The 12,685-nt window shown below is 46.5% G+C and overlaps 1 protein-coding gene across 1 annotated transcript in view; it reads right to left on the bottom strand.

The window, feature by feature from the left end:
- The window catches only part of LOC144769678 (sialic acid-binding Ig-like lectin 13), a 285,815-nt gene that overhangs the window by 76,653 nt on the left and 196,477 nt on the right, over nucleotides 1-12,685 (bottom strand). Inside the window, exon 3 of the mRNA XM_078653871.1 lies at nucleotides 7,546-7,851. Within this exon, the coding sequence (XP_078509997.1) occupies nucleotides 7,546-7,851 (306 nt within the window). The remainder of the gene's footprint in view (nucleotides 1-7,545; nucleotides 7,852-12,685) is intronic.

The following is a 12,685-nucleotide window of genomic DNA, read 5'->3' as shown; positions in this document are numbered from 1 at the left end:
TGTAATTAAAAAGAAATTCCTTTCACAAAGGAAAGGGCGCAGTACCACAGGCTGTTACTAGGTGTCCCTGGAATTTCTTTTCTAGGTGTTCCAGTGACACCTATTAACAGCCTGTTGTACTGCGCCCTTTCCTTCGTGAAAGGAATTTCTTTTGCCTATTATGCTACTGCTAGCATAATTTGAAACAGAAACATCCTTTGACATTGTTCCCTTTACAGCCGCAGGGCCTCTCGCGGGTAGTGGCCACGCATGGAAGGTTCCTCCTGCGCCCAAAAAATGCAACTGGTGGCATATAGCACTTTGAAGCAGGTCGCGCTTATAGCTCAAAGAAGCTTCAATGCAAATGAATCTCGCAAAAAACATTTTAAATAACAGTGCCTTGTCAGGGGTGGTGAGCGCTATGTACATAAAACTCATGTAGGAGCACAAGCTTGTACAACATGCAAAAATATAAGTTTATTTCTGATCAGACGTCTCTGGTATCCTTTTAAACGAGGACGTTCTTCCTGACACTCCTAACGGGAACACCTCTATTACAAAATGCAAACATTCAAAAAGTCTACTTTTCATTAATTAAACCAAGCAATATTGCAAGCACAATGCTTCCCAGTACTGTGCACATGTAAGCATCACCGCCTCTGCCCCTTCCTCAGATGTCTTTCACAAGAAGCCTATGTTCCCTTGTTGTGTAGAGAGATAGCAGTACACCTGTAAACACACCACACTTTGTGTAGAAATGGCATGGGACATAACTACATGCGATGGATAGCCCAGGAAATTAAGGCAGGTGTCAATTTCCCATTTTATTTATAGCTGCTGTGCAAGCATTCAAGACTAGGTGAAAGGGAACCAATGCTGTGTACGTTTTATCAAACACTTGCACTGCTCCCAAAATAATCAATACACAGTGTTGAAAAATGCTGCAGTAAAAAGCATTTGCAATGCAATAGAGCTCGCATTTGTGAAAGTTTGAGCTATTGGCATTGTAAATGACAATGACTTTTATATATGTGTTTTGAAAACTTGCAAGTGGTGTACTTATAGTCCTTGCTTACGAGAAGCAAGGCTGGCAGAAAAAGAGGCGCAGTCATGACTATGTACAAAGTGCATGTGTACACACCGCTTGTAGGTTTTTAAAACACATAAAGAAAAGGCATTGTCATTTATAATGCCAATAGCTCTAACTCTTGCAAATGTGAGACCTATTGCATTGCAAATGCTTGTTCCAAATTGAAGGCGCCTCATCCTTACCTAGATATAAATTAAGAAGAGCGTTCACCTGCAGGTTGATTGCAGAAACAGCTCCTATGGGGGGCAGGGATCAAGAGGAGGTCCAGATTTTACTTTTAGAATTATAATTTCAGAATGTGTTAGCATGATCTCTTTGAATGGCTCAATCAGCAGGCAATCCCTATCCCGAGAAGGGTTAGAATTAGGCCCCAGAGAAAGTGTTCCACAGACCTAGTAACATTCAAGCATATCTTTTCCACTTTAGTGTGAAAAATAGGGATAGGTTTGAGGTCAGCAACTGCGAGGTTGGAATGATTAGTGAGCCTCCGGCTGCAAGAATGCTTTAACAATGAAAAAAAACTTTCTTGGGGCATTTTCAGAGGCAGCAATTTGTTTAGCAAAAAGTGAATGTTCCCTTTTTTTGTTTGTTTGAAACTGTTTCAGAGCAATGCCAGAGCTTTCTGAATTGGTAACCGATGAATCAGGTTCGAGTCTAGGCATCAGCTCAACATCCTTTGATTCTGGGCAAGTCACGTAATATCCCTGTGCCTACCAGAACATGAATGTGTTCTTGTGTAATGTAACTTGTGCTCATGTAAAGTGCTCCAATACCTCGAGGTCGAGTTTGAGATATATGAAACAGCAAAAAAACATTTAACCTCCATTCCTTTCAATGACTATTTGTGAATTGGCCTCTAAAATAGGATTAATAAAGGAATATACATAAACATTTGATACAAATAGAGAGGACTGTGCACTCTTTGCACTTTTAGTAATGAGTTGTTGAATGTTTGGGGGCGATTCACAAAGTCATAGAAGTGTATCTAAAAAAGTACTCATGTACATGCGTTTGGCAATCAGCCCCTATATATACTACGTACATCTTCATGCCATATGTGAACATGTTAGATTACAAATGTATTGGAAAATAATGTTCTACTTTCTCCAGAATGTGTGTTTCGTAATTCCTCATCTTAGCATTAACAGTAAGAGGTCCATTAGGGTTTGCCTGGTGGATTGCCATCGCCATGCTGGCGGTGGCGATCCGCCCGACATCCTTGCCCATCCGCCACCCATTCCCCCCCCCCCGCCGCCATATTACTATGGCGGGGGGGACCGCGGCGGACGGAAAGACCGTCCGCCGCTTTTAAGGCGACCGGGGCGGAAAAGGCTTAATATGGTGGCGGTGTCTAGTATGGCCTTTGGAAGATGCCTTTCCGGGGCGGCAATGCCGCCACGGAAAGGCAGGTGGTCTTTACTTTGGGGGTCCCCTGAGGGCCCTCATGGTGAAGGTGAGGTGGGGGATGCACATGGGGGGTACCTGAGGTACCCCCCTGCATATGCATACACAATGCGGCAGGCACCGCGCGGTGCCTGCCGCTTTGTGCATGCAAATGCATTACATGCATTTTTAGCATTGTGGCGGGCGGTGCTGAGAGCACCGCCCGCCACAATGTTAAAAATGCATGATGCACCCGCCACTGTGGCGGACGCATCATAATACCCCCCACGGGACCCCCGCCCTTATGACGGGCGGTCCCTTATTCCGATAGGATGGTGGGCGGACTAAGTCCGCCCGTCATCCTAATAGGCCCCTAAATTGGAGGGGAGTGTGAGGGTGATAGGACTCTTGACAAACATCATTTTAATACTAGAACTGACATTGTTCTGCTTCTGTGCTTAGCCAGGGTGATATTGGCCAGATGCTGAGTTCAACTCCTCAGTGAAAATTAGTTATACTTAAAGTCTGGCATTGAGCCTGCACTCGTGGAACTATTGTAGGTATTCACGATTGTTAGTGACAAGAAGGTAAGTGATTTGAGTTTGGTGTAGTGCTACAATAGAGCACAATGACGGCCTTGAAAGCTACGATTAGTTTGTGCTCTTGGACCTAGATTTATTATGCCTCTTTGTCGCCCTTGCAACGAGCATGGCAACATAGGGCAGCAAAAAGGCTTATTTGAAACTTACAACCCCACACAAGGGCTGCTCTGTGTGGCTCTGCATTGGTTGAAAGAAATTAAGGCAACATAGCTGCTTGAGCTGCAATTCTTTACATTTCAGGCTAGGAGGTGTTCCATGGGAGGGCTGTGGGTGTTCCAACGCATCCACCCATGGATTTTGGTGCATTCCCAGATTTTGATAAATCTAGAAAACCTGGGAATGTATGAAAATGCTTTGCCTTACCAAGTGAGGCCTAACGAGAAAAAATATCTTTAATTCTCCTAGTTGTTTCTTCTTTCCTCGTCTGCTGCAGAAAGAGAATAATGCCTCCATTGATTGTTTTATTTCTTGCACAGTAACAATCCTCCCTGTAATGCAGGCACCCCGGTACTATGGTGCAATGGTGATGGCGTTGATACTAGCTGCACAAAGTGCGCCTGCACAATGAGAGCAGGAATGCATCATATTATTGTAAATATGGAGCATTTCCGCTATCTCTTCCACAAACTCATGCTTGTTGCGTTGCACTGCCTGACCAATTAGTAAATATTCCCCCATCCCATGAGCTGAAAAGGTTTTATGTTCTCTCTTTTTTCATGTAATTCTTCTGTTTTCTTCTCCTTTTATCATGTCCTTGTTCCCAGGGTCCATGTCCCTGTTCCCAGGGTCCTTTCAGATGCAGCACAACAAAAAGTGCAGTGAAATAGAAGTGTTCATACAAAAGATGCTCTTGTTGGTGATTGCAGATACTTTCTCTTATCCGTCTTTGCTGGCTGCTGTTGGTGCACCCCTACCTTTTACTCCTAAAATATGGTCTTTCGTGTTTCAAGTCAGTTGTTGAAAATTCAAATTCCTCCGCTAAAGTTTTGAAAAGCTTATTATCTTCACAACTTGGTATATCTAACTTCATTTGCAGGTACAATGGGTGTATTTGCTCATAAAAGTAGGTTTCAAATTGTTCTATTTTTCTTCCAAACTCTTTTTAAGATATTGCTCATCTGCTATTTATTTTTTATAGGATTTCTCAACTTTAGGATTGTGGATACATATTTTTATTAAAAGTGTTGGACCTGGCCCTTTTTGGCAGGTTCACCCCGAAACTTTTTGCTTTTTCCTGGCCTATTTCTGTAACCTGGTGTTGGTGATTTTAGGCCTCTGCGCACTTTTTCACTGTGGTACAGTGTAAAGTGCGTGAGCTCTCTGTGTATGTGTAAGAGTGACCTGCCAACCCATAGGAATGCATGGGGAATATGTGTGAAAAAGGTAGTTCCTGATGTGTGGGGAGTGCAGGGTCGAGTATGGTAGGTGCAAACTCGTGAGATTGAATGCTGCGCAATGATGTGTGCGGCGTGAATGCGTCTAGTGGGGAAGTGCCACTTCTAGACATGGGTGTGCGTGTGTAGTGAGTGTGCTGGCACGTGATTGGCTGGAGCTGGCTGGTGAGCCTGGCTCCAAGAGTCTGGATGGGTCTGCCCGGTGGTGAGTGGAGAGATTAGCATTGTGATGTGAGGGGAGGGGTGCACCTGGGACCTGAATAGGGCTGGGCTTTCCCCACACAATGCTGGCTCCGCCCCCTTTGGTGCGACTGATGGCCCTAGCCTGACTAGTGAATGGGAGGGGTGGCTGAGCTCATCAAGGGTGCTCCCAAACCAGCTGCGCCTGGTTTTGCCCCACCCTGCACCTTTAGACAAAGGTTTGGACTGTATAAAAAGGGGCAGTGTCCCCTTACAAAATGTTCTTGTTTCCTGACTTGAATCCTGCCAGGGACGTGCTGCTGCGTGGGCCTAGGGAAAGGCTTGCCTCCCTCGGCCCTGCCCAGCTCCTGGACACCTGATGGACTTTCCTTTTCTGGGAGCTGCTGTGTTCCACCTGTTGTCCTGGACTCCTGAAGGACTTTGTTGCTGGCTTTTGGGCAACTAGCGCCTGGGAGCGCTTGATTTTGCCCCTAAGCGCTTGGGAGCGCTTTGTGTTCCAGGCAGGTGCCCACCCTGCATTATGGCTTGGTGTTTATGAGGAATCGCGGGTGCCACCCCGCGTGAGTGATGGAGGTGCCTGTGCTTGTTTAACTTGCCCGGGTGCCCACCCCGCGACTTTGCCCGCAAGTTTGTTTGAATTCACGCGGGTCGAGCCGTGTTCAAGGATTGCCGACTCCGCCGCGGCCCGCCTGACTCTGGGTGGGGCCACCGGACGGAAGAGGAAGTGCCGCAAGAAGCGGGGTATGGCCGGTGCGGGGCTCCCGTGAGTTGATGGGAGCCCCGGGAGAAACGAGGACGCCAGCGCCGGGTCGAGCGGGGCTCCCCTGAGGTGGGGGAGAGCCCCGTCTGGCGCCTGGTGAGCGGTGCGGGGAATTGCCGAAGTCCGCCCGCATGCAGCAGAGACTCTGCCGCACTGAGGGGAGACGCGCTTCTCTCTGCTTCAGAGTCCGCCCGAGAAGCAGAGGAGAAGAGTGCTGGAGTCCCCCAACAGACACCCGGTGAGTAAGAGAGGGCTGGGGGGCTCCCCGAGTCCGATGGTAAAGCCGGTCCCAATCCGGCTCCGGTGATGAGCAGGCTCGCCGTTGCTGGCCGCCCCCATGTGGAGGGGGACTATTGAGTTCTAAGACCCCGTGAAGGGCCCGGAGATCGAGCGGCCCCGGTTGCCAGTGGGCGCTCCTACCACTTCAAAAGGGTGGAGAGGGCTAGAGGGCCCGTGATTTTGCCCGGTGTTTTGGCCCCGCAGTGCTTTTTTTATTTATATTCTTGTATAGCGCAGGACTCGACCCCCGGAGGGATATCTCCGCGCTTAAGCTTTTACCAAGAAACCTAATCATAATCATAAACTGTGAAGGAGTCAGTGTGGTGATATCTTAAACGGCCGGAAATAGATACGTTTTTAAAGTCTTCCTAAAAGACTGAAGGTTTGTGTTTTGTTTCAAGGTGGGGGGGAGTAAGTTCCATAGAATGGGGCCTTTATAAGAGAGAGCGCGACCTCCCTGCCTAGCTTTTCTTGGGGGGCATATTGTTTAAAGGACACTGTGGGGGGCCCGGAGGGTACAGTGGTGCCCGAGGTTGAACTGCTGTGGGGGCATATTTCATTCTAGAACGCCCGAGGCTCCCACGTTGTGGTTGGCCCCATTGTTGTTCTTGAGCCCACGAGGCTCCAACGCGTGTGTTCCCATTGCCTTACAGCTACCCAGCACTTAGTGGGCAGCTGCCACGTTTAGGTTTGTTCTTGGCTGCCTGCGCAGCCTGCCCTGACTTTTGGACTAGGGCATTTTAGCCCCTGAAAGGCCAGTTGGCCTGGGTACAGTCACAGGTGGTAACTTATGTGAGTGCTGCGCAATTGTTCTTACACCTCTGAATGTTTTTATGCATCATGTGTTTTTCCTTCCCTGCACCTCTGAATGTGCTTTGATGCATCATGTGCCTTGTTCTTACACCGCTGAATGTATGTTTATGCATCCTGTGTTTTCCTTCCCTACACCTCTGAATGTTGTGATGCATCATGTGTAATATGTTCTTGCTTTCGCCCCTAAATGTGATTTATTCTTAGGAGGCAGAGTCTAATGCGTTTAGACTAGTGAGAGATTGCCTACTGTAGTTATACTGGTTAGGCCTAAATATGATTGCTGCGTAATGTGCTTTGCCTTTATGCTTGTGTTATACTTCTAAATGTGTTAATGCTTAGGAGTTTACTTTGCCTAGTATGTTATACTAGTGAGTTTGTGTCCCTGCGTGATCTAGGCCTATGGTTATTAGTATTGCGTAGTGTGTACCTACCTTTACCAGTGGTTACTGGTTGTGACCTATAATTGTTATTTTGTGCTACACTTATTCTAAGTTCTAGAAGTGCTATTTCTGCTAAGTGTTGATTCTGACAGTGGCCCATGAGGCCCTGTCCTGGTGTAAATAATCCTGTGTGAATATTGCCCGTGCCAGTTGGCACAACGTATATTGTGTGATACTATCTGATGTGTTTTTGGATAATACAAAAGTTATTTTTATACACCCCTGTGTGGAGTTCCTTTTGTGGTTTGCCTAGGATGTTGTTGCTGTTGTGTGCATGCGCAAATGCTTTACACATTGCCTCCCGGATAAGCCTGTCTGCTCGTGCCAAGCTACCAAGGGGGTGAGCAGGGGTTATCTTGGCGTGTGACCCCCTTACCCTGACTAGAATGGTGGTTTCTGCCTGGCTTTGGCGTAAGCCTTAGCTAACCAGAAAATCCCAGTTCTAACAGAAAATGTCTCTGACATTGATGAAAGCCTTCATTGCAAACCTAATCCACCCCTTACTTCACTACTGTGGTTTTTGCCACTAATGTAACAAACAACTTTATGAAACTGAGAAGCCATGAGATTGTTATTTTGTGCAATGGTTAAAGGCTGTACTTACATTCAACAGTCAGAGTGATGCTCGATGTACTTTGTTTCCTCACAGCAGGAAAGTATGTGGTGCAAGACAGATGTGTGTTGTTATGGTCCCTCGAGGCTGTGAATGTGATAGTAGATTTATTGGTTTTCGTACCATTCAGATTATCAGTATTATAAAAGGATTGATTATATTCAGACTTTGACTCAAAGCTCCAGGTAATCTCCGGGGCGGTCCCGGAGCACCTTCCGGGCGCCCTGCACTCCACAGTCACCTTTTCACCCTCGATCACTCGATCAGGAAGGGAGATTTCTGGCTTGTCCTTAAGATCTAGGAGAAAGAAATCAAAATGTACAAAATTATTTTCTTTACATGAAAAAACTCCATCTAGATAACAAAATCATACATGCCAACATTTTAGAATAAGAAAGTGGAAGATTATGAAAATCAAATCAGGGAGGTTTGTCTACCAAACAAAACTGTGGACCTGGACCTGGACCTGTCAGCCGCCTTCGACACAGTCAGCCACTGCACAGAATGAACACGCCTACACGTCGCCGGGATCCAAGAGAAGGCCCTGGACTCGATCACATCCTTCCACTCCGGCAGAACTCAGAGCGTCCGCCCCCCACCCCCTTCCACTCCATTGCCACTGAAATCATCTGCGGCGTAACCCAGGGCTCTTCCCTCAGCCCAACGCTGTACAACATCTACATGGCACCCCTCGTCCACGTCACCCGACAGCACGACCTCAACATCATCTCCTACACCGACGACACCCAGCTGATTCTCTCCCTCACCAAAGACCCTCACACTGCCAAAACCAACCTCCATGAAGGAATGAAGGCCATCGCCGAATGTATGAGGAACAGCTGACTGAAGCTGAACTCATACAAGACGGAGGTCCTCCTCCTTGGCTCCACACCTTCAGTCTGGGACGACTCCTGGTGGCCGACACTAGGAACAGCCCCGACACCCACCGACCATGCACACAACCTGGGGGTCATCCTTGACTCCACCCTCTCCATGACTAAGCAGGTCAATGCCGTCTCCTCATCCTGCTTCAACACCCTCCGAATGCTCTGCAGGATCTTCAAGTGGATCCCCACGAGACGAGAAGAACAGTCACTCAGGCCCTCGTCAGCAGCAGGCTGGACTATGGAAACGCCCTCCATGCAGGAACGTCATGAACGGTGTGAATATGTGACGTCATCAGCAGTGCATTGTGGGAGCGTGAGTTATAGTTAGCTGAACTAACTATAACAGCTGAATTTCTCTGGCTTTGTACAAGTAAAATGTCCAACTAACTATAACATCCCTGAACCTGTGGTTTTTTCAGTGAATTTCTAAGATTTTGGAACTGCTAATTTCTTACTATAACTTCCCTGAAACCTATGATTTTTTCAGTGAATTTCAAAGAGATTTTGAATCCTAATTTCTAACTATAACGTCCCTGAATCCTGTGTTTTTTTCAGTAAATTTCACATGTTTTTTAAATGCTAATTTAAAACTACAAAGGTAGGACATGTGCAGAAAGAGGAAGAAAGGCGCAGAAAGAAGCAAGAGAAATGCAGAAAGAGGAAACAGAAGTCCAGAAAGACGGAAAGGTACAGAACGAAGCAAGAGATGTGCACAAAGAACCAACAGAGGAGCAGAAAGAGGCCTTGTTGCAAAGTCATCCTGTACCCCCATCTTTCTGATAATGGGTATTGAGGATAACTGACTGACTAACCAGGTAGGCAGCCAGTGCTATGCTGAAAGACACTTAGAATACAGTGAAAACACTTACATTCACTAGGGTACACTATGGGTTAGGGTTCCCCTGTGATTGGCATGACCTCCCCTGTATAACCCTATTTCATATTAGAGCAAGAGGATTAAAACTACCTCTAACTAAGAGGTGCAGAAGGAGGCAAGAGAATTGCTGAAAGAAGCAACAGAGGTGTAGAAAGAAGCAAAAAAAGTGCAGAAAGAGGCAAGTGAGATGGAAAAACAGGCATGAAAGGTACAGAAAGAGGGAAGATGAGTGCTGAAAGACACAACAGGGGTGCACAAAGAAGCAAAGGATGTACAGAAAGAGGCAACAGACATGCAGAAAGAGGGAAGAGAGATGCAGAAAAAGGCAAGAAAAGTGGAGAAAGAGGCAGAAGAGGTACACAAAGAGACAACGGGTTGCAGAAAGAAGCAAGAGAGGTGCAGAAAGAAGCATGGAAAGTGCAGAATGAACCAACAGGGGTGCAGAAAGAGGCAGGAGTAGAGTAGAAAAGAGCAAGTGGGTTACAGCATGAGTACTTGGGTACTGACTGAATGATTAGAGTACTGCAATTGTGAGTGCCAGGGTGAATTTATAAGTGTTTGGGTTTTGGCGCAGTGTTGGGATTGATACATGGTGCTGGATGGCTGACTGGAGGAGTGCATGGAGAGTGACAGGGTGATTGCTGGAGTGTATGGATACTGCCTGGATAATTGAAAGTGTGAAAGACAAGTGTGTAGGTGGTTATAAGACTGCATGCATAGTGGACAGGGGCTTGTAGCAGTGCATGTCTTAAGGCCTGGGTCACTGCATGAGTACTTGCATACTGACTGAATGATTAGTGTACTGATTAGTGTACTGCAAGGAGAGTGCCTGTGTGAACCTTTAAGTGGTTGGGCTTTGGCAAAGTGAATAGATTAGTACAAGGTGCTGAATGGGTCACTGGAGGAGTTGATGAGGAGTGACAGGGTGATTGCTGGAGTGTATAGGTACTGCCTGGGTAATTGAAAGTGTGAAAGACAAGTGCGTAGGTGGTTAGAGGACTGCATGCATAGTGGACAGGGGTTTGTAGCAGTTCATGTCTTAAGATCTGGGTTATTGCATGAGTACTTGGGTACTGACTGAATGATTAGGGTATTGCAAGGACAGTGCCTGTGTGAACTTTTAAGTGGTTGGGTTTTGGAAAAGTGAATATATTAGTACATGGTGCTGAATGGGTCACTGTAGGAGTGCAAGGGGAGTGACAGTGTGTTTGCTGGAGTGTATGGAACTGCCTGGGGAATTGAATGTTTGAAAGAAAGGTTTGTATGTGGTTAGAAGACTGCACACGTAGCAGACAAGGGTTTGTAGTAGTGCATATGTTAAGGCCTGGGTCACTGCAAGACTACTTGTGTACTGACAGAATGATTAGAGAAGTGCAAATGAGGTGAAATTATAAGGGTTTGGGTTTTGGCGCAGTGTTTAGATTAGTACATGGTGCTGAATAGGTCACTGGAGGAGTACAAGGGGAGTGACAGGGTGAATGCTGGAGTATATAGGTACTGCTTGGGTAACTCAAGGTGTGAACGACAAGTGTGTAGGTGTTTAGAGGACTGTAAGTGTAGTGGACAGGGGTTTGTAGCAGTGTATGTGTTAAGGCCTGGGTCATTGCATGAGCATTTGGGTAGTGACTGAATAATTAGAGTACTGCAAGGAGAGTGCCTGGGTGAATTTATAAGTGTTTGGGTTTTGGCACAGTGAATGGATTAGTACATGGGAGTGAATGGGTCACTTGAGGAGTACATGGGGAGTGACAGGGTGTTTGCTGGAGTGTATGGATACTGCCTGGGAATTGAAAGTGTGAAAGACAAGTGTGTAGGTGGTTAGAGGACAGCATGCGTAGTGGACTGGGGTTTGTAGTAGTGCATGTGTTAAGGCTTGGGTCACTGCATGACTACTTGTGTACTGACAAAATGATTAGAGAACTGCAAGGAGAGTGCCTGGGTGAATTTATAAGTGTTTGGGATTTGGCATTGTGTTTGGATTAGTATATTTGCTGGATGGCTGACTGGAAGAGTCCATGGGAATAACAAGGTGTTTGCTGAAGTGTATAGATACTGCCTGGGAATTGAAAGTGGGAAAGACAAGTGTCTTGGCGTTTAGAGGACTGCATGCGTAGTAGATAGGGGTTTGTAGTAGTCTATGTGCTATGACATGGGTCATTGTATGAGTACTTGGGTGCTGACTCAATGATTAGAGGACTGCAAGGAGAGTGCCTGGGTGAATGTATAAGTCTTTGGGTTTTTGCGCAGGTTTTTGTATTAGTACATGGTGCTGAATGGGTCACTGGAGGAGTGCAAGGAAAGTGACAGGGTGATTGCTGGTGAGTATAGGTACTGCCTGGGAAATTGAAGGTGTGAAAGACAAGTGTGTAGGTGTTCAGAGGACTGCATGCGTAGTGGACAGGGGTTTGTAGCAGTGTATGTGTTAAGGCGTGGGACACTGCATGAGTACTTGGGTACTAACTGAATGATTATAGTACTACAATGAGAGTGCCTGTGTGAACGTATAAGTGGTTGGGTTTTGGCACAGTGAATATATTAGTACATTGTGCTGCATGGGTCACTGGAGGATGGCAAGGGGAGTGACGGAATGATTGCTGGAGTGTATGGGTAATCCCTGGGAAATTGAAGGTGTGAAAGACAAGTGTGTATGTCGTTAGAGGACTGCATGCATAGTGGAAAGGGGTTTGTAGCAGTGAATGTGTTAAGGCCTGGGTCATTGCATGAGCACTTGGGTAGTGACTGAATAATTAGAGTACTGCAAGGGGAGTGCCTGAGTGAATTTATAAGTGTTTGGGTTTTGGCGTAGTATTTGGATTAGTATATGTGCGGGATGGCTGACTAGAGGAGTGCATGGGGAGTAAACAGGTGTTTGTTGGAGTGTATTGATACTGCCTTGGAATTGAAAGTGTGAAAGACAAGTGTGTAGGTGGTTAGGTTACTGCATGCGTAGTAGATAGGGCTTCGTAGCAGTCTATATGCTAAGACCCTGGTCATTGTAGGAGTACTTGGGTACTGACTCAATGATTAGAGTACTGCAAGCAGAGTGTCTGGTTGAATTTATAAGTGTTTGGGTTTTGGCGCAATGTTTAGATTAGTACATGCTGCTGGATGGCTGACTGGAGGAGTGCATGGAGAGTGACAGGGTGATTGCTGGAGTGTATAGGTACTGCCTGGGTGATTGAAAGTGTGAAAGACAAGTGTGTCGGTGGTCAAAGGACTGCATGCGTAGTGAACAGGGGTGTGTAGCAGTGCATGTGTGAGTACTTGGGTAGTGATTGAATGATTAGAGTACTGTAAGAAGAGTTCCTGGGTGAATCTATAAGTGTTTGGGTTTTGACGCAGTGAATAGATTAGTCCATGGTCCTTG

This window comes from Lissotriton helveticus, chromosome 7 (assembly GCF_964261635.1).
Source record: "Lissotriton helveticus chromosome 7, aLisHel1.1, whole genome shotgun sequence".
Lineage (NCBI taxonomy): Eukaryota > Metazoa > Chordata > Amphibia > Caudata > Salamandridae > Lissotriton > Lissotriton helveticus.
This window is presented reverse-complemented; position numbering and strand designations above follow the sequence as displayed.